The sequence below is a fragment of the Artibeus jamaicensis genome, unplaced genomic scaffold, assembly GCF_021234435.1.
Source record: "Artibeus jamaicensis isolate MK-2021 breed Jamaican fruit bat unplaced genomic scaffold, CSHL_Jam_final contig_718, whole genome shotgun sequence".
Classification (NCBI taxonomy): domain Eukaryota; kingdom Metazoa; phylum Chordata; class Mammalia; order Chiroptera; family Phyllostomidae; genus Artibeus; species Artibeus jamaicensis.
Genome location: NW_026521936.1, coordinates 4,090,413 through 4,111,893, shown reverse-complemented (window position 1 = coordinate 4,111,893; position 21,481 = coordinate 4,090,413). Strand labels below are relative to the sequence as shown.

The window sequence follows — 21,481 nt, the reverse complement described above, 5'->3', positions numbered from 1 at the left end:
TATTATCAGATTTATGATTTTAGCCCCCTTTTTCTTTTACCATTTTTTTCTGATGACAAGAGGTGGCTTACAAGGACTTGGTATTTTGTCCGTTGATCACACTGAACGGGAAAATCAAGTTGCTGGGTTTGCACGGGCATCGGTACCTCTTCCCCCGTTCTTTTTGTGCCCAGCTGTGTAAGCCCTTCCTGGATCATTTTTTAAAATGACGTTGGAGTAAAAGTGGAACTCTCCGGGGAGTGGGATTATTTATCGCAAAGTTGCAATGCATTTCTCCTCTGCAGACGCGCGTTACCTCCGGAGAACCCGGGACGGGGCCAGCGGAGCCCGTCCGGCTCCCGGCGCGCGCCCGCGCGGCCGCCTCCTCCCTCCCGCGGCCGCCAAGCACACCCGACCCGATCCCGGATTCCGCCTCCGCAGCTTGGCGCTCTCCCTAGCCGGAGCCGGAGCCGCCGCGTCAGTGGAGGAGGGAGCGGGGGCGGGGGAGGGGCGGTGAGGTCAGCGGCGGCGGCGCGTCCGCGAGCGGCGCATGCGCAGAGCCAGCCCCGTGAGTGGCAGCGGCGACGCGCGGGGGGCGGTGGGGCCGGCGGGTGGGGGAGGGGGCGGGGGCGTCGCGGCGGCCGTGTGTGGGCGAGACGGCGGCGAGTTTGAGAGGTCTGTGGTGCGGGGCGCCCGGGGAACGCCCGGCGCGGCCCTCGCGCGACGACCACGGTCGAGAGTATGTGTCGGTGTGCGGTTCACGCTCCGCCACAAAACTTCCTCCTCCCCGGGCCGGGGCGGGGGGCGGGCGCTGAGGGGCCGGCGCTCGCGCAGCGCGGAGCCCACAACAACAACTGGAGCAGCTGTCAAAACTTCGCCGCCACCGCCGCCCCGCCTGACGCGGCCCGCGCGGGGGAGGGGCAGCCGGGCGGGCGCGACCCCCGCCCCCCCCTGGCCCGCGCCCGCCCCGCGCGCGCCGCCCCCCGCGCGGCCCCGCCCTCCCGCCCGCGGCGGGCGGCCTGGGGAGGGGCGCGGGCGGAGACCCGGGGCCGGCGCCCCTCACCCCTCCGCCTCCCCGCCGCGCCCGCACGCGGCCCCCGCCCGCGCCCCGCCCGCCGCCCGCACCACCCCGCCCGCCGGCCCCTCCCTCGCGCCCGCCCGCCCCGCCTGCCGCCCCCCGCCCGGCCCCTGCGCGCCGAGGTGCGCGCGCCCGCGCCGATGTGTGTGAGTGCGTGTCCTGCTCGCTCCATGTTGCCGCCTCTCCCGGTACCTGCTGCTGCTGCTCCCGGGGCCGCAGGCGATGCGAGAGGCTGAGCCGGGGAGCAGCAACCCGAGCAGCAGCGGCGGCGGCGGCCGCGGCGGCAGCGGCGGGAGGAGCCCCCCAGGAGGAGGACCGGGATCCATGTGTCTTTCCTGGTGACTAGGATGTCGTCGGAGGAGGACAAGAGCGCGGAGCAGCCGCAGCCGCCGCCACCACCCCCCGAGGAGCCCGGAGCCCCGGCCCCGAGCCCCGCAGCCGCAGACAAAAGACCTCGGGGCCGGCCTCGCAAAGATGGCGCTTCCCCTTTCCAGAGAGCCAGAAAGAAGTAAGTTGAGTGTGAGGGAGCCAGGCCGGGCGCCAGCCGCGGCGCCGGGCCGGAGCTGTCACTGCGCGCCCGGCCCGCCGCCCCCGCGCCCGCCGCCCCCGCGGGGTGGGGGTGGGGCCGCCCGCCGCGCGTCCCCGGCCCGGCGCCCGCCCGCCCGCCGCCCTGCCCCGCGCCCCTCGCCGCGCCCGGGCCTCCCGCAGGCGCCCCGCACCGCCCGCCCCGCCGGGCGCCGCCGCCGCCGCCTCGCACCGCCGCCACACTTTACTTTTTAGTTGGGCCCTTGCGCCGTGCTTTCTGGGCGCCCTTCTTCGGGGCGACCAGTTTCGCGGCCGTCTGCCGGCCTCGCCGGGTCTTTTAAAAAACAAACAGCGCGGCACACCTGGCGCTGCCCGAGCGAGTTTATTGTCAACTACAAAGCGGCGCGCCCCGGGACGCCGGCCGAGCTGTCAAACGCCGCGGCCCGGTGGTCTCCGGCCGGCCGGGGAGCGGCGGCGAGGCGGCGAGGACGAGTGCGGCGGGGGCCGCTCTTCTTTGTCGCCCTGCAACTTTTCCGGCTCCCGGACCGGCGCTTTCCTTCTTCCTCGGTGTATTAGGAAGTCGTTGGACTTCTTGCTCCCCTCCCCCACCCAGAACCTCGCTGCCGGGCACCCCAACGCGCTGCCCGGGTGCGGGCTGGCTGCTGGAGGATGAGCGCGCAGGAAGTTTGGGAAACGCAGGCCGGCCGCGCCGAGCACGTTCGCTCCCGGGGCGCGGATTAGGCGCCGCGGAACTTCGTGGAAGTTGCTGGGTCAGGGACACCCGTAGTCGGCTGCGGAGCACGCACCGGCTCCGGGTGCCCGGGCGCGCTCTCCGTTGCCGGCGTTGGCTGGTCACCGAATGGCTGGCTGTACGGCAGCTTTGCCTTGAAATTAAGACACTCGTGGTGGTGCCAGGGAGTCGCTCGGCCCCTGTGGGTCCGGAGGGTGCCACGGAAGGTCTGTGACCGTCCTCTGAAGTTGTAGTATGGCGTGTGTCGCTTACTCATTTCATCGTACGATCGTCCGCCCAACTGGTGTCGGGAGTGGAACGCTGCACATTTATGGATACTCTGTTGTTGTCGTTCGGGTGAATTCATTTAGCAATATTGTTGCGTTTGCTGATACACAGTTAAAATAGTAGTGTTTATTGAGGAGGAGCAGAGCGGCGCTGCAGGAACCCCAGGAAGCCCTCGACTGAAGAGCTCTCTTTTCTCTGCTATCCCTGATTCTGAAAACGATTCAGGGCCTTCAGCTTGCCTCCATATTTTACTGCCAGCTCTTACGGAGCTCTGTTGGACCGTCAGGGAAACTAGTAGAGGCTGCATACGTTACTGCTTAGCTGCTTTGTCATACAAAGTTAGGGTTTGGAGTGCCACTTGCATTATAACGTAATTCTGGCGTGAAATGCCATTATGAGTCCTGTATTAAGTGAAATTTGGAGTAGGGAGGTGTTTTAGGTAAGCTTCAGCTTCTATGCCACTTTCTGTATCCTTCAGATCAAACACCAACATATATTAGGGGTTTAATTCCTTCCCATTTTCTCTGTTTGGAAAGCACTTTCTGTTTTTTTTCTGAACATTTGGGATTGATTTATGTTTTAGATTTGTTTTTAAGTTCTTTCTCTAGAAAGTGTACACCTACCTGTTGTCAAGCTCCTCGCCCACACACACCTCCGGAGGTGGAAATAGGCGCATATATATTAGTGCAGCTTCTGGTGCACCAGAAGAAAAGGTTGATTTGGGGTAGTACCACTTTACTATTTCAATGTCTGCAGAACACAGCAATCTAACGACATAAAAGTATCAGCACATTGGAAAGTGTCTAGAACAATTCTAAGTCTTAGGAGAATTTTCAACTTTTAGGTTTGAAAACTGGTACAGGATTCATCGTAGGAAATAAAGTACAGTGCTGACTTCAATGGTTCCAAACTTTTAAGTGAATCTTTAAAGTCAGATATGTTTTTGGAAGGGGGTGGACTCTCCAGATGTTTTAGAAACATGCAAATGGAAACCAGTGAAATGAAAGTGGAAAGAAAGGTTTTGAGTGGGCACTTCTACCCCGTGTTAGGACACATGCAGAACAGACCCTGTACTTGGTGGGAGAAGACCCGGAAAGTGAAACTGATAGGCAGCAAGCTTTGGTTGGGTTTGTAAACACTGAAATATCTGCAGATTAGTTTTGTGCAATATGAAAATTAATATTCTTTGCCATGGAGATCCAGGCTTTTCAATGGCGGGTGTGATTTCAATGGTCACGAAGTGGGTGGTTCTGGGTGGTTCGGTTAGAGCACATTAATCCTCTTGACATACTTTGTTTCAAAAATGGGTTTGTGTGTCTGTCTTTGGGTGGGTGTGTTGCTAATTACACTTTTCTTTGAATTTGGACTTTCTGACAGGGAAACACATTTAATGTTTTCTTATCGTATTTAATATTAGTTAACTTTTTGACAGATCTTGCCTCAGGTTTATGTAATACTAGATAATTTTTATGTTTTATCACATTTAAAAAAGCATAGGCTATATAGTTACTGGTTTTACATGTAACTATTATTACTTTAAAATTCTGTTTACTACTTTAAAGGATTTTGAACTGAAGCTTTAATCTTAGAGGCAAAAATTTGAAGAAATATACATAAGAATTTTAAATTAATTATTTAAATTCTCACTCGATATTTGTTTTTAAAGATTTTATTTATTTACTTTTAGAGCGAGGACAAGGGAGGGAGAAAGAGAAGGAGAGAAATGTCAATGTGTGGTTGCCTCTCACAAGGCCCCCAACCTGGGACCTGGCCCTCAACCCAGGCATGTGCCTTGACTGGGAATTGAACTTGGCAGCCTTTCAGTTCACAGGCCAGTGCTCAATTTATTAAGCCACACCAACCTAGGCGAGGACATGTTTTTTGAAAAATTGTTTTAAGAGCGAGAGTAAGGGAAGGTGGTGAGAGAGAGAAACAGACAGACATTGATGTGAGAGAGAAACATCAATTGGTTGCTCCTCGGGATCGAACGTGAAACCTAGGTGTGTGCCCTGAACACGGATCAAACCTGCCGCAGCCTTTTGGTGCCCGGGACCACACCAAGCAATTGAGCCACCTGGCCAGGGCAGTAATTGTTTTTTCTTCTTCTCCTTTTTTTTTTTTTTTTTTGGTAATACAAAAGTCAAGTGGAGCAGCGAGATTTGCATTTGCCTAAAAGTTCTGAGCAGTAAGGACTATCTAATTGCTTGGTTATTGGAGTGCCTCATTGTCTTCACCGCAGGTGCTGGTGTCCTTTTGGTGACAGAGCCCCTGACTCAGGACGCACATCTAGAGGGTCCGATTAGTTTTTTTATTAACGTTAAGGAAACTCTTCTTGGAGCTTTTTTTTCCTTCCTTAGAGTATATAAGGGGAGCCATGAAAACATCCCACCATGTTTCTTACCAAGTCAACAACAAAATGCCCATCAGTGGACAACCATGTGGGTTTTGTCAGGACAGAGGGTAGACCTGTGGGTGCCCAAGTGGGGGTATGTGTATAATACATAGGAGTATGGGGAGGGTCTTGGGGTGGCGTAGAAGCAGCAGGTGGTAGCTGGGGTTCCTGAGGCACCGTCCTTGGCCCTCTCTGGATGAACTCGTGACAGCCTGCACCACTTTTTGTGTAGAGGTCAATTACTGTCATGAGAAGGCCACCCAGAGCACTGTCGCTGCAGGAAAATTAGGGACCAGTGACCAGCCAAATATGGCCGTGCTGCAGCTTGGGTCAGGCCCCTCCCCCAACAGAACTTCTTGGTTCCATTTCTGTGGGCTTGAGACAGTGATTAAAAAACCCTGTTGCACTTCAGTGTATGCGGTTTCATAAAACAATGGTTTATCGTTGAGAGGTGTCATTATCATTATTTATGCTCTTTGAGATAATGCAGATTTGTAATTTTTATGATAGTAATTCTTTTTTTTTTAATTTTAAAAGAAATCAGATAAGTGGAGATTTTCGGTAATTACTGGTCTCTGGCAATTAATGGGCACTGAAACATTTTAATTTATTCAGAAAGCTGGCCCAGGAGTGGCAGCCTGTCTTCTGTCGGGCGGCTGTTCTCCCTGTGCCTGTTGGCCTTTTTTATGGCACTGCTCGTCTTTGAGAATGTGTTTTCAGTTGAATGTATAATTTTTTATCAGTGTATTGCTGGTTACTAATACTATGTCAACCTAATAAACATGTCTCACAAGTTAATTTCCCCGGTCTGAAAACATTAACTTAATACATTTTCCTGTGATCTCAGTCCAGCCTCGCTAGACTTGCAGTCACTTTGCAGAGCGACAAGGCACACTGCTCACTACCCTTCCGCTCCCTGTTTGCAAGACTGCAGGTGATTCCCGGCCACAGGCAGGTTTCCTCTGGGCAGATGGTACTCCTCCCACCTCATGTCCTGAAGCCAACAACGGCATGTCTTTGGACGCTTCTGTGGAACCTCGCCGTCCTTCCAAACTGAAAATGGTCAGTTTTGCCTTACAGAGAACCTCGGATGCACTCTCTGTGTGCTTTCTGTTGGGGACGGGTGAGATCCCGTGATAGGATTTGATAGAGTGTGTGATCTGTGAGAGGTTTGGACGGAACCTAAGCTGCACAGAGCCGACAGAGAGTACACTTTCCAGGGACTGTGTGTGTGTTTCTCTTTTTCCTTTGTTTGGCCCCTGTTTTCATTTCAGTGAACACATTTGTCCCTTCTTTCTCTCTTTAGAAAATTTTCTTTATCATGTTTGTGCTAAAGTGGCTATTTCCAGAACTTCTTGGCAGTACAAATTGCAGAAGCTATTGAGTAAAATAGGGATATCTTTTTTTCCCTTCTTGCGACGGCCTGCACGTAAGTGTATGCTTGCGGCCAGTATAGACCAGACCTGAGTCTGCCGTGGGAGTCCAGTCTCTTTGTGCAGCATCTGGAGGACTGGAGAACGCAAGTTAGGAGGAGCAGGAATGACACAGCTCTTTTTGCACTTTCTCTGGAAGACGCCTCCTGTAAAAGATAGCAAAACTGTTTGGTTTTGCTTCTGCTGTTAATTTTGTGATAGCAGTGAATGGGTATAGTGCAGAAATGCCGATGCTGTGTAGGAAGTCTGAGAACTATCCTTCTGTAACTTTTTAGATCTTTCATGCAGCGTGTTACTCAAAGACCATGGAAGCAGGGATCTGCTGGGAGGGGCAGTCAGCCTGCAGGGAGGTGCACTGTGGCCAAGAGGGGTCTGCAAAGATTGGGAGGAAGCCGTACTTGGATTAGATCTTGAAGGATCAATAGCATTTAACCAGGCAGAGTGAGAAGAAAGTGAGAGTGTTGGGGGCAGCTGGTGGTGGGGAGGGCGAGGGATCAATGTGAATAAATTTATTGAAGGTGGAAGGAAGTGTTAGAGGTGTTTTCTTGGAGTGTGACTAGATGAAGAGGCTCAATATGGGGACTGGTGCCAAGCTGTGAGGGTCCTGGAATGCCACTCTAGTGAGTTTGGGCTTCATAGTCCTGGGGCTATAAACCGTTTACAAGGACCAGGTAGATGATTTAACAGAGTTGCACGAAGCGTGTAAGGTCCCGAATGCTGCTGACACTGGAGGTCCTAGGAGGGCAGAGACCTTACTTAGGCGCATTGAGGGACAGCCCTGCTGATGGCTGCCACTCGGGACTGAGATGTTGTTTCTAGACACTCTGGGGTTTCACCGGGGGCCGGAAGCTTAGCTTTTTCTGTGAATTCTCTCGGTCTTTAATTGTTCTCAATTAATTAAGGCCTACAACACTATTTGGGTCTTTACCTTGGGGGCTGAATCTAATCTGTGGACCGTGTGTGGGCTGCAGGTCTTCTTGAACCAATACTTTCTGCGCAGGTTGCGTTATTTTGTAAATAAAGTTGTAAAAACAGAGGTTTGCAGCCTTCCTCAGGACAGGAGTGCTATGATATTACTTTGTGTGTTCTGCATAGCGCTGCACACAGTTGAACAGAGGTGCTCTGATGCTTGATGATGTGCTGATGACGGTTTGAGAACTGCCCAGATGACACTGTGAGCCAAGGCCTTACCTGGAGGTGGAGGTAATGAGCTGCTGCTCAGGTCCAGGTGTGAGGCAGGTAGGGCCCAGGGCTGGTCCTTGGTGCGTGGATGGCAAGGAGGAGAGGTCTCAGTCAGTGCTGGGGGGGATTTTGAAGTTCTTGACCTAGGTGTCTAGAGGATAGAAATGTCTGGGGGTATGGGTTGTGCCCTTGGAATTTAGGAGCTAGATTAGGGCAGGTGATTAAAGATATGATCTACCAGAAATCACTGATAATATGGAGAGTGTGTGGAAACTAATAAAAGGATTAAAACACCCTTCAGAGACAGGGAAAAGTTTGTACAGATGAGACAGGAAGTGAGAATACATGCCTGCATACATGTGTACACGTGTACATACGTGCAGAGATGCTCATGGTGGCAGAGGAAAGTAGGAAGCCAGGAGAGAAGAACTGGCAACAACAGAATGCCCATCAGTGGGCAACCATGTGGGTTTTGTCCGAACAGAGGGTAGACCCGTGGGTGCCCAAGTTGGGGGATGTGTGTGATACATTTGTTGACTTGAGGAAAAAATTCCCAAGAGTTGCAAAGTGATGTATAGTGCTGTTTTTTGTAACAAGCCCACAGACCCAAACTATGTATATATTTTGTGCATAGAAAATAATTTGGAAGGGTAATGAATAAACATGGATACTTCTTAGGAGTATATACTTTCATATTTACAATTATGCCATTTATTTTTATTTAAAATTTTTTTAGCCTCATCCAAGGGACATGTCCATTGATTTTTAGAGAAAGAGGAAGGGAGGTAGAAAGAGAGGGAAACATAGATGTGAGAGAGAAATACTGACCTGCCGCTCCACACCCACAACCCAGGCATGTGCCCTGACTGGGCATCAAACCAGTGACCCTTTGGTTCCCAGTCCAGTGCTCAATCCACTGAGCCATACAAGCCAGTGGTAAAATGTTTCTTCTTACCAGTAACTCATGAAAAACAACCAAAGCAAGTCTAGAAGCTACATCATAGATGTAGCAATGTTTTCACAAAATCATTTCAAACATTTTCATTACCTAAACTTGTTAGTGCAATTATGGTGATATTTGGTAAGGTCTTCCTAATGAGACTTCTTATTAGGTGGTTTTAAAATTATTTTTTTATGTCTTTTATGCTTAGATTATTTTTTCTCTTTATAACTCCGTGCGATCCATTTACATCAGAAACAACATACCGTATTTCACCGTGTATTATGTGCTCCCGTGTATAATGTATACTCATGTTTTTGGCCCAAACTTTCAGGGACAAAAATCTTTCGCCTTAATTTTTAAATTCAATTATTTATTTATATTTAGATACTTGTTTTTTTTGTATTATAAAGAAATTTTAGCATTTATTTTTGGACATATGGTACAAGAAATTTTATGTAACATCATTACAAAACACAGGAATAGATTAAAGGTATTTCATGTACTACCCATGTATAATGCACATCCTTATTTTCCCTCAAAAATTTGGGCAAAAGTGTGCATTATACATGGCAAAATATGGTAGTTGATGGTCATAGTGAAGTCTGTGTGTTTTGTTAATTCCCTCTTTTAGTGGAGACTAGCAAAAAAAAAAATTTCCCCCAATTTCCTGACCGTTGGGATCCTAATGACATGTAGCATGTGTTTGGGGTAGGAATATAAAGTAACAATTGCATATCAAGTAACAGTGCAGAGTTATAGAATTTAAAAATCAGATGAGGATTCTGAAGACACTTAGTCGACCCACTCATTTTACGAATAGCTGAGCCCTAGAGAGATTACAGTATGCTAGAGGTCATACATTAAGGTGCTAACCAGTCCATAAATAAAGGGAGAGAAAGTGCACTGTTATATTGGGAACTCCGGTGAATTATGCCTTCTGGATTCAAGGTGTTGTACGGTCACCTCGCCCTGCGTCTCAGCTAGCCCTGTGACTCACTTTAACCAGGGGAATGCAGCCAAAACCACACGGTGCTTGTTTGGGGCCTGCGTTTTAAGAAGGCTGGAACTTCCACTTTTGCGTGCTTGAAGCCCTGAGTCCTCATGCGGGAAGCTGGGCCCATCCTGCTGCAGAGACCCTGTGGAGAGGGAGGCATTCTGAGACCACCTGCACAGATGTCCCAGCTCTTTCCCTGTCCCAAGCTGAGTCCCACCCAGAGCCAGGTGACCTGGAAGACTTAGCCGAGGAACCAGCCAGCTGAGCCTAGCCCAGATTGCAAAATTATGAATAAATAAAATCCTGTTGTTTTCATTTGTTACTTTTTGTGGTGGCTTGTTATATAGCAATATAGAATGGAAAGAGGTGGTTTTCGGAATTAAGGGACTTGAAGAACAAAAACATTTATTTGAGTGTGAATGATAAAAATCATTGTTTCCCAACTTCTTTTATTTGTATATTTCACTGATTATGCTATTACAGTTGTCTCATTTTTTTCCTTCCCTTTATCCCCTGTACCCTGCACCCCTCCTTCCTCCAGCACTCTCTTAGTTCATGTCCATGGGTTGTACATATAAGTGCTTTGGCTTCCCCATTTCCTCCACTATTCTTAACCTCCCCCGGTCCATTTGTACCTACCATTTATGCTTCTTATTTCTTGTTCCTTGTCCCCCATTCTCCCCCTCCCCCCTCGCAGCTGATAACCCTCCAAATGATCTCCTTATCTATTATTCTGTTCCTGTTCTAGTTCTAGTTGTTTACTTAGTTTTTGTTTTTTAGGTTCAGTTGTTGATAGCTGTGAGTTTGTTGTCATTTTACTTTTCATAGTTTTGATCATCTTCTTTTTCTTAGATAAGCCTCTTTAACATTTCTTATGATAAGGGCTTGGTGGTGATGAACTGGTTTAACTTGACAATATCTGAGAAGCACTTTATCTGCCCTTCCATTCTAAATGAAAGCATTGCTGGATAGACTAATCTTGGATGTGGTCCTTGCCTTTCATGACTTGAAATACTTCTTTCCAGCCCTTTCTTCCCTGTAAGGTTTCTTTTGAGAAATTAGCTGATAAGTCTTCTGGGAATTCCTTAGTAGGTGACTGTTTACTTTTCTCTGGCTGCTTTTAAGATTCTCTCCTTATTAAGATTCTCTCCTTATCTTTACTGTTGGCTAATGTAATTATGATGCACCTTGGTGTGTTCCTCCTTGGGTCCAACTTTGGGACTCTCTGAGCTTCCTGGACTTCCTGGAAGTCTATTTCTTTGCCTGATTGGGGAAGTTCTCCTTCGTTAGGTTTTCAGATAAATTTTCAATTTCTTGCTCTTCCTCTTCTGGTACCCCTATAATTTGGATGTTGGAACTTTTTTTTTAAGATTTTATTTATTTATCTTTAGAGGGGAGGGAAGGAGAGAGTGAGAGAAATATCAGTGTATGGTTGCCTCTCATGTGGCCCCTGCTGGGAACTGGCCTGCAACTCAGGCTTGTGCCCTGACTGGGAATCGAACCTCGATTCTTTGGGTCGCAGGCCCGTGCTCAATCCACTGAGCTATACCAGGCAGGGCTGGATGTTGGAACATTTAAAGTTGTCCCAGAGGTTCCTAAGACTCTCCTCATTTTTTTGAATTCTTGTGTCTTCATTCTGTTCTGGTTGAATGTTTATTTCTTCCTTATGCTCCAAATTGTTGATTTGAGTCCTGGTTTCCTTCCCTTCACTGTTGGTTCCTTGTATATTTTTCTTTATTTTACTTTGTACAGCCTTCACTTTTCCCTCTATTTTGCATCAGTACTGAACCATTCCTGTGAGCATCCTGATTAGCAGTGTTTTGAACTCTGCATCTGATAGGTTGGCTATCTTCTTATTGCTTAGTTCTTTTTCTGGAGTTTTGATCTGCTTTTTCACTTGGGCCATATTTCTTTGTCTCCACACATCTGTTAGGTAGTGAGGGGGTGGAGACCTCAGTACTCCCCAGGGCAGAGCAGCCCACATTGCTGTGTTGCAGTGCTGTCTGTCGGGGAGGGGTCAGGGAGGGAACAAGGCCACTCACATCTTTCAGGCACTTCCACCACTACCCACAAGTGGATTGCACCCTTCTGATGCTGATTCCTGAGTGGGTGGGTTAGTGTACATTCTGGGACCTCATGAACCTGTCTAACGGACTCTCCTGTGAGGCTGGGAGTTTCTCCTGTCACCATGACTCCCACAGGTTTTTACAGCCACAGGTTTTGAGACTTCATTTCACTATGCTGGAACCCTATGTTGCATGGTCTGTCTTGCTCTCCCTAGTTGTTCTTTCCAGCTTATCCACACGCAGATGTGGGACCACCCTGTCCGTCAGCCACCGTCTTGTTGTGCATTCTCACTGCCCCTGCTGCCTGTCTCCATCCCTCCTATTGGTCTGGATGAATGTTTCTTCTTTAATGTCTTGGTTGTTGGACTTCATACAGTTCGGTTTTCTGGCAGTTCTGGCTGTATTTTGTTTTTAAATTGGTTGTGGGAGGAAGCGACGTGTAATCTACTTCTACTTCCCTCTTGGCCAGAAGTATGTTTTCCAACTTCTTTTACTGAGATATTCAATAATGCTGCCCCCTATGTATTCCGCTCCTCCCTTCACTAAGGTATTTTGAAATAGAGATGGATTTTTATTGGGGAACTTAAACGATATTTTAAAATGTAGTTGTTAGTATAGATTGGACTATCATGAGTAAATGTGTAATGGAAAAATGAAAGAATTATGAATGTCAGCCTTGAAAAAAGTATGATTTTGCTTGTTTGACTTACACAGTGATCTCACCTACTGTACCTGGAGCGCCACAGACTCCATGTCAGAACGTCTGCGTTCTGTTTCTGGGCCTGGGTTGGTTCATGTTTATGGGATAGAAAAACCTCAAAACAGTAGTGACTTGAAGGGGAGTGTGTGTTTCTCTCACATCAGAGTCTGGAGGGTAGGCCCTTGGCTTGGGTGGGGCTTGGGCACTGCAAAGCTGTTGGGGACCCGACCCGTTTTATCTCGCTGCTCAGGGGTTTCTAGGGTATGGCCTTGGCTGTCAGAGTCCCATGCTGGCTACTGGGGCCCCAGCCGTTACATCCACGTCCCCTTAATAAAGGGTAGGGCAAGGCACATACAACTCCTCTCTCTGAAACGCCCTTCTAAGAAGTGCCATATGCTTCAGCTTGTGTTTAATGGGCTGGGACTCGGTCATGGGACTATGTGTAGCTGCAAAGGAGGCTGGGAATGTAGCCCCTTGGCTGCCTAGAATAGATCTGGAATGTTGTTACTGAGGGTGGGAGTGGACATTTTAGAAGTGGCCCGTGGGCTTCACCATTTTAAGCAGTGGTTTATGTCCACCGGCCCGAAGAGACAGGTGGCATGGAGCCTTTGGAGAGGGCAGACGGGCTGCATATTGAGGGCCGGCCCCAGTTCTGTGGCAGTAGCTGCTTGCAGCGCTCTGTTGAGCCCAGAGCTCCAGTGTTGGTCCTGCACAGGGTAAGAAGGTAGCAGAGGCATTTGTTTTGGGGGATGATAGCATGCTGTCATTTACCTCCTGCCCCATGTTCACCTCAGGCTTTTTCTGTGTCCAGTCACTTCACTTTCTAATCTTTTCACTCAAAGTGAAAAGATTTATTTTACTAGCCTTTAGATTGCCATCTTTTTCCTTTTTAAAAATATCCTGAGATTCATTTCATATTTGAATAGTTTGCGAATAAGCCTGAGTCCCAACACGGTGCAGAACATTCTCAAAACCGGAGATGACAACGGTGTAGAGAAACATCGAGCTCGTGTGTGTGTGTGTGTGTGTGTGTGTGTGTGTGTGTGTGTGTCAGAGTGTCCAGGACATGCTGGGGTGACGACCAGCCTCAGCTCTTAGTGGGTTCATGTTTATGGGATAGAAAAACCTCAAAACAGTAGTGACTTGAAGAGGAGTGTGTGTTTCTCTCACATCAGAGTCTGGAGGGTAGGTGCTTGGGGATGCTTCAGGCGGCGAGGGCATGCAGTTAGTGCCCACCACATGTTTTTCATGGGCTGGTTTCGGGGCTCCACACATCTGCAGCTGGGTGAGGACAGAGGGAGATGTCCTTCCACTGTGGAAGGACGGGGGAGATGTCGCTCTGTCCTTCCACAGTGGCTGAGGGAGCAAGTGAGAGCGTGGCCGGCTCTGCCCTGGCTCTCTGGCCTTGGGGTGTGGCACAGGCCCGTCCTACCCACATTTCCTTGGCCCAGGACAGTCAGTGGTGGCACCTGACTCAAATGTGGTAGGGAAGAGCAATCCTGTCATATTTCTGGAGGGGGAACTGGAAATGCTGATATTGGATGACGAGCACTAATACACATCATATACAGGGTAACATTCACTGTGGTCCAGATATTTGAATTTGATTTTGGAATACATTTTGTTGCCCCTAGTTGAATATGACCACCTGGTAGTCTGTTTTACCATCACTCATTAATTATGGGGTGTGTTTAATAATACTATTAAACATTTAAAAAAGCTTTCTAGAGGTAGAATTAGTATAGGAGGCACAGGGCTTGGGCTCTTGATTCTTTATCTGTGTAGTTGTATGCTGTTCTTTTCCCTACTCATGTGAAAGGAGGGAAGGAATCAAATATTAAAATGGCTGTGAAGTGTCAGTGAGATTTTAGGTGACCTGGAAACTGTTTTTCAAAGTAAGTTCTTAAAGCATATGTTTTATTTTCAGTCAGGGCTGCTTTGCTTGTTTTCTTCCAATCGCCCAAGATGATGTTACTGGCTGTCTCTGCACCGTATACTGGAGAAATCAAAATTAGACACAATTCTCATCCTGATGTTTTACTAATACAGTGCAAAGTAGAATGCAAAACGACAGGTCCTACACTGGAAGATATGGCAAAATAACAAGGAAATTTAGAGAAGGAGGAACTTAAGGTCCCGGGGCAGTTGGGGAAAAATAATCTGAGCTGAACTTGATGGAAAGGATGGGCACAGTGAGGTGCGAGCACTTCGCCATTGCGGGCTGGGCACTTCCACTGCTGACCAGAGTTTTACTTCATTCGATATTTAACAGTCACATGCAAGTCCAATCATTAGGCCCAGCTTTACAGGTGAAGCAGCCAGGTTTCAGGGAGATCACTGAGTTGGTGAGAGGTTGGGTGAGGTTTGGAATTGTGGTGTGTTGGACTCTGGTCTCTGCTTTCGAAGGAGCTCCAGGCCAACTTCAGCTGCCAGATGGGAAGGCCTGAGGGTCTAACGTACAACATGGTGATTGTAGTTAACACTGTATCCTGTGGCTGAAATTTGCTAAGAGTCTCAAACTCAAATATTCTCACTAAAAATAGAAGATGAATATGTGATGGGGTAGATGTATTAATTAAGGGGAAGGGAGGAGTCCCATCAAAGTGTGTATGTAGATCAAATCATCATGATGCAGCTATTTTTAAAGTAATTTTATTTATTCTTTATTCAATCTGTTTCACTTATATATGGAATCTAGTGAACAAAAACTAACAAAGTGAAGACAGACTCATAGATACAGGAGACAGGCTGACTGCTGTCAGTGGGGGTGAGGGGGTGGGGGGGTGGGGGCGGTGCTGGGTGAGCAGGGTGAGGGGATTAAGCAAAGAAAAAACAGACAGACTCCTGGACACAGACAACAGTGTGCCTGTTGCTCGAGGGGAGGGCGGGTAGGAGAAGGTAAAGGGGGACAAGTGGTGATGGAAGGAGACTTGGGGTGGGGAACACACACTACAATGTACAGATGACGTGTTGCAGAACTGTACACCTGACACCTGTATAATTTTATTAACCAGTGATAAATTCAGTGGTGTACACTTAAATATCTTACATTTTTGTCAGTTATACATCAGTAAAGCTGGAAAAAATGCACATGCACATGAAAGAGAAATTGCAGCCCAGTATGTGAGAGAATGAGGTTCGGGAAGCAAATGGGGAATTCCGAATTTTACTGTAGGCAATAGGAAGCCATTGAAAAACTTAAACAGGAGACTAGCATCGTATTTTGGTTAGAAAAGGAACCTTGGCAACAAGTTGCAAGTTGGTATTTAGGGAGCACATACCCCATTTGTCATGTTATAGGAAACAGAATGAGAACTCCAGCTGATTTACCATATTCTTTTTCATCAGAAATAATACCTGTATAGCTTTCATTTTCAAGTTGCTCAGCCCCAGAACCAGAAAGAACCTCAGAGTCATCTATTGTAATATCTTTCATTTATGGATTAGGAAATGAAGCGCCAAGAGGCAAGTCTGACATCTGAGATTCCACTTTAAGGTCAGGCGACTATGGCCCTTTTATTTGGCCATTAAGTGGCACTTATCCTAGGTTCCGTTAACTGACAACCCAGTGTTAGGCCTGTGATTGGAAAAATGTCTTTGTGGTTCATACATGCTGTTGCATGTATCAGTAGTTTGTTTCTTTATTTGGTGAGTAATATTTTGTTGTATGGATGCAACATGATGAACCACCTTTGGTTTATCAATTCACCAGTTGATGGACACTTGGATTGTTTGTGGTGTTTTGTCTGCTATGAATAGTGCTACTGTTTGCTTACATGTCTTTGGACAAATGTTTTTAATTTCTCTGGCTAGGTACCTAGGGATAGAAATTTTTGGTTATATGAACTTCAAACTTTTTGAAGTGCCTATACCATTAGCATTGCATGAAGGTTCACATCCTTGCCAAGGCTTAGAATTGTAAAGTCTTATTAAATTTTTAAAAAAAATTATTGATGTTTTTAGAGAGAGAGGGAAGGGTTGTGGGGGGAGAGAGAAAGAGAGGTAGGGATATTTGTTGTTCCACTCATTGATGCACTCATTGGTTGATTCTTGTATGTGCCCTGACCAGGGATTGAACATGCAACCTTGGTGTATTGGGGATGATGCTCTAACCAACTAAGCCATCTGGCCAGGGCCTGGAATTCTGAAGTGTTTTTTATTTTATTTATTTATTTTTAATTTTAATTATTTTATTATTGTTCAATTGCAGTTGTCTGTATTTTTCCCCACCCTTCCCTGCCAGCGCCCTCCAAACCCATGTCCCTCCCTTGCTTCCACCTTGGTTTTGTCCATGTGTCCTTTATAGTGGTTCCTGAAAACCCTTCTACCCCACTGTGCCTTTCCCCCCACCTGAATATTTAAAGTTTTTCAAATGATGTTGTTAGTTTTAGAGACAGGGGAAGGGAAGAAGAAAGAAAGGGAGAGAAACATCGATAGATTGGTTGCATCTTACAGGTGCCCCAACTGGGTGGGGACACTTTGCTTTGTGAGATGACACCCAACCGACTGAGTCTCAGTGGTTTGGGTACCTTTTTGATTTTTGTTGTTTTAGTGGGTGTGCAGCGATATCTCACTGTGGTTTTTATTTGCTCTTCCCTAATGATTTATGTTGGCGAGCATTTTTTCCAAGTGCTTATTTATCATTTCTGTATCTTACTTGGTATAAATACTAATTTGAGTCTTTCCCATTTTGGGGGGCTGTGTCTTATTTTTGAGCCCTAAGAGTTCTCTATGTGTATATATTAGGTTTGATTTTTAGAGCAATTTTAGGTTTACAGCAAAACTGAGAAGGTGGTACAGAGATTTCCCATACACCCTCTGTTCCCCCACATGCCCAACCTCCCCCCATCAACACCCCCCACCAGAGCGAGTGGTGCATTTGTTAACAACTGATGAACCTACCTTGGCATATCATAATCATCCCAAGTCCCTAGGTGAATTTTGGATTTAAGTCTTGGTGGTGTACGTTCCTTGGGTTTTGGCAAATGCACAGTACCGTGTCTCCACCTTTACTGTATCGTACGGAGCAGTTCCACTGCCCTGAAAATGCTTGTGCTCCAGCTGTATATCCCTCCCTTCTCCCCAGTCCCTGCTTTTTTTTTTAATCTCCATGGTTTGCCTTCTTTATGTATTTGATACAAGTCCTCTATAAATTACATGTTTTGCAGTTATTTTCTACCAGTCTGTGGCTTATTCTTTTTATTTTTAAGTGGTGTTGCCCTGGCTGGTGTAGCTCAGTGGATTGAGCTCGGGCCTATGAACCATGCGGTCGAGGTTCGATTCCCAGTCAGGGCACATGCCTGGGTTGCAGGCCAGTTCCCAGTGGGGGACACATGAGAGGCAACCACACATTGATGTTTCCCTCCCTCTCTCTCTCCTTCCCTTCCCCTCTCTCTGAAAAAAAAAAAACCAACAAAACAGTGATGTCTTTTGAAATGCTGAGGTTTCTAATTTTGATGAAGTTCACTTCATCATTTTTCTCCTTATGCATTGTGCTTTTGGCTTCATATCTAAGAGCTGTTTGCCTAGCGCAAGATCACAAAGATCTCTGTTTGCTTCTCTAAGCTTTTAGAGCAGTAGGTGTTACGTTAAGGCCAGTGCATGCATGTGTAGTTTGTGTGTGTGTGTGTGTGTGTGTGTGTGTGTGTGTGTGTGGCGTGAGGGGAGGTCTGAGTTTGTGGGCCCGTGGATGCACAGTTGTTTCCGCACTGCTCGTCCTTTCCTCTTCTGACTGTTGCGGCACCTCCTGCAGAGTCACTTGAGTGCACGTGTACGGGTTTGTTTCTGGACTCTCTTCTGTGCCGTGGCTCTGTGTCTGGCCTGTGCCAGCGCCACACTGTCGTGGTTCCTGTCATTGTTGTAAGCTTTGGAGTCAGTAGTGTACTTTCCCCAACTTTGTTTTTTTCCAAAACTGTTTCACCTGTAGCATTTCCATATAAATTTTAGGGTTAGCATGTCAATTTCTACCAAAATCTTTTGGAACTTTGATAGGGATTACAGTGAACGTATAGATCAGTTTTGAGGAAATTGCTACCTTACTCTTCTAGTACGTGAAATCACCCATCTCTTCATTTTGATTTTCTTTAATTTCTTTAAGCAGTGTTTTATAATTTTCAGGGTATGTGTCTTGTGCTTTTTTTTGGTTAAATTTATTCCTAAGTACTTAATTCTTTTTGATGCTGTTGTAAATGGAATTTGTTTTTGAACATGTCGTTTATAAATTGTTGGCAGTACATAGAAATACAGTTGGTTTCTTTTAAAGAAGGGAGTGAGGCAGGCCTGGCTGGGGACCGGAATTCTGCAGCGCAGTTCGCAGTGGAGCTTGGGCCGGACCCTGCAGTGTCCTTAATCGTCATGTGTTGGCTTTAGACTCTCTCATCCTTACTCAATTCACTTATTAGTTTTCATATTTTTGTAGATTCTTCAGGGTTTTCTACATCCAAGCAGATACTTTTTAATGTATCAAGAGCTGATTTTGAAGATCGCAAAACCAAGTGCTGTGCTGGGATGCATGTCTTTCATGGTCTTCTTCTAATGCTTGCGGACTTAAGGTCTTTCTTGAATTGAGGGATCCCTGAATTGTCATGTGGCAGAAAGGAGTCTTTGACAACAAAATACTTAATTTTCTGACTGACTCAGGTGAAGGTTAAACAGAAAGACAATTACCATAGCTAAGAGAAGTATGAAAAGTGTACACAAACAGCCATGTTTCAGTTTGAGAAGTTTTTCAATTTTCAAGCAGAATAGCTGTGTGGTTTTGAGCAAATGCCCTCTTGGTGCTTTCAAAGCTTCATCGGCTGGGCGGGATAATAATAGTACCTACTCCACAGGGATGTCATGAGAATTAAATTCATACGTGTGACGTGGTTAGAATGGTGTCTGACATACAGTAAGCATTACACTAATTTTATTAGCATTTCACACGCCAGAATTCAGCAGGAGGATGGAGAGAGGAAAACTCCCTGACTGGTTTGAGTCAGATGAGCATGTTGTGGGTTTGATTACATCTTGGGGGGCGGTTCTCAGTCTTTTTGGGTTACAGATCCCTTTGGATATATCCCTACTTTCCACAGAAGAATGCGTACAGGAATGTAGCTATACACATTTCATAGAATTTAAAGGAGACGGTTCAGTGACTCCCTGAAGCTTATCCAAAAGCTTTGTAGGGGTGCATAGCCTCTAGAGTAAGAGCCTTTCCTCTAAAAAGAAGTGCTCTCTGCAGGAAACTGTCTCGGGTGCAGAAGGGATGGAGGTCCCTGCCTCTAAGCTGAATCCTTGAGGGGAATCATTCTGGAGGTAAACCCAGTTTGCAGCATGGGGACAGATGATGTTGGGGAGGGTCTTCCCTGGGTGTCATCCCCAGGCAGTAGTGGCCTGTGGGCAGTGTACATTGCAGAGTGCGTGTGATGACCGCGCCCACCAAAGCGTGGTGAGTGAAATGCACGTGAGTGGGAGGGAAGTTATTAGAGGGGAAACCTTAAACTACCCTAATTTAAGTAAACCCTGCCAAACTTCAGAACTTCTGGTAATAAGAAAGTACTGTGACGAACCTGGTGTTGCAGTATTGAGACCGGGAACTAAGGTTCAAGGTTTTTGCGGTTCCGAGAGGACACAGCCCATAGAGACAGACGGTAGACCAGGCCACCAGTCTCCTGAACATAGTGCTGTGGCTTCTCAACTCTGTATCCCTGGTGAGCAGGACATGGGTTTTTGATGTTGGCATTGGGTTTTTTAGCTGTGATGAATTGAAGTGTAGATTTTTTTATCCCTTGAAATAACTAATTTATATTAAGAATTGTTCTCCCTTTCTACTGCTGGCTTCACTTCTCTGCTTTTATTTCTCCTCTGTCCTTACCATACAGCCCACTTATTAACCTCTTTGCCCCTCCAATTAACCCTTCTTTCCATCCCCTTCCTCCTTCCATCCATTCTTTGGGGGTCCGGGGGGGCCTGGAGGACCCGCTGCATCAGTGGCCTCTGGGCTCTGCGGGCGCTGCAGCAGTGTGTTGGGGACAAGTGCCACGAGGCTCTCGACACTTGCTAGAGCTGCCGTTGGAGGGCAATGCTGGGCACGGAGCTGAGTGGTCATCCACATTCACAAAGTCACTGTGCACTCACCGTACTGCCAGAATCCCCCGCCAGGTGTTTGTGGTGCCCTGTGCTACTTCCCAGTCTAGTGTTTCCAAATCCTTGTCCTGTTCATGGGAACTGGTACCTCCCCATGTTACTGTGAGCCCACCGCCGAGTGTGGGCCTTTTCTTTCTAGGCTGTTGCCTGGTGGTGCTAGGTTGGCATCGGGTTGAGCCTTGGTTAAAGCAGACTTTATTTTGCTTAAATTAGATTATTGGATTATATTAGGAAGTAATTCTTTCCTAAAACTTTTGAAATATAACCAGATTATCCTTCTGCTTACTAAAGCATGTCAAAGCATCATCTTTTTCAGTTTGAGCCTAAATTTCTTATGCTATCATGATATAACCTGTGGACTCCTAATTGTAGAAATCTATTACTTCAATCACTTACATTTTATTTAAAATTATATTTTTAGTACAGAAAATGTGGAACATGGAGAAAAAGAAATAAAAATTCACCCCTTTTCACACCACTTTAACATACATACTGTTACTTTGATCTGCTTTCTTTCCAACCTTTCCATTTGCATATTTTTCTTCTCTTTGAATTAATGATGGTATATTTATAGTATATAAATCATATACTATAGATTTTGTAGCAAACCTCTTCTCTTAACATGTAAAAGAGAATTTCCTTGTTAGTCTTCATAACATTTTTGAAAGGTTAACTTTCCACCGAGTAAACTAATGAAACTATCTCTCATCACCCCTGTTTTTCCACTTCCCTTAATGGTACGATTTCTTTCTTATTCTACCATGTAAAATGGCCTGCATATATTTTTGTAGATAGTCACATTGATATTTTGGATTACATTTATATGACAGATTTCCATAAGCAGGATGACTAGGTCAAAAGGAAGAGAGTTTTATGATTCTTGATACATATTTAGATGTGAGTGGGCCCATATATCTAATGCTGGGTCTCAGATTTTGCCTCTGTCACTTTCTAGTTGTTGGACTTTGTATGAACTATTTAATCTCTCTGTTTACTCACTTATAAAATGGGATTAATGATAAAGTCCCCGCCTTAGGGTTATTG

The 21,481-nt window shown here is 46.6% G+C and overlaps 1 protein-coding gene across 16 annotated transcripts in view; it reads left to right on the top strand.

The window, feature by feature from the left end:
* Positions 1–538: 538 nt before the first annotated feature.
* KMT2C (lysine methyltransferase 2C) overlaps positions 539–21,481 on the top strand; it is a 206,999-nt gene continuing 186,056 nt past the window's right edge. For 13 of the 16 annotated variants that reach the window (XM_053671840.1, XM_053671830.1, XM_053671839.1 and 10 more), the window contains exon 1: positions 1,134–1,565. In XM_053671840.1, coding sequence (XP_053527815.1) covers positions 1,405–1,565 — 161 coding nt within the window. In that variant the 5' untranslated portion in view covers positions 1,134–1,404. Of the gene's footprint in view, positions 548–568; positions 719–1,133; positions 1,566–21,481 lie in introns of those variants that run through there. The other 3 variants (XM_053671829.1, XM_053671828.1, XM_053671827.1) reach the window with 3 other exon arrangements.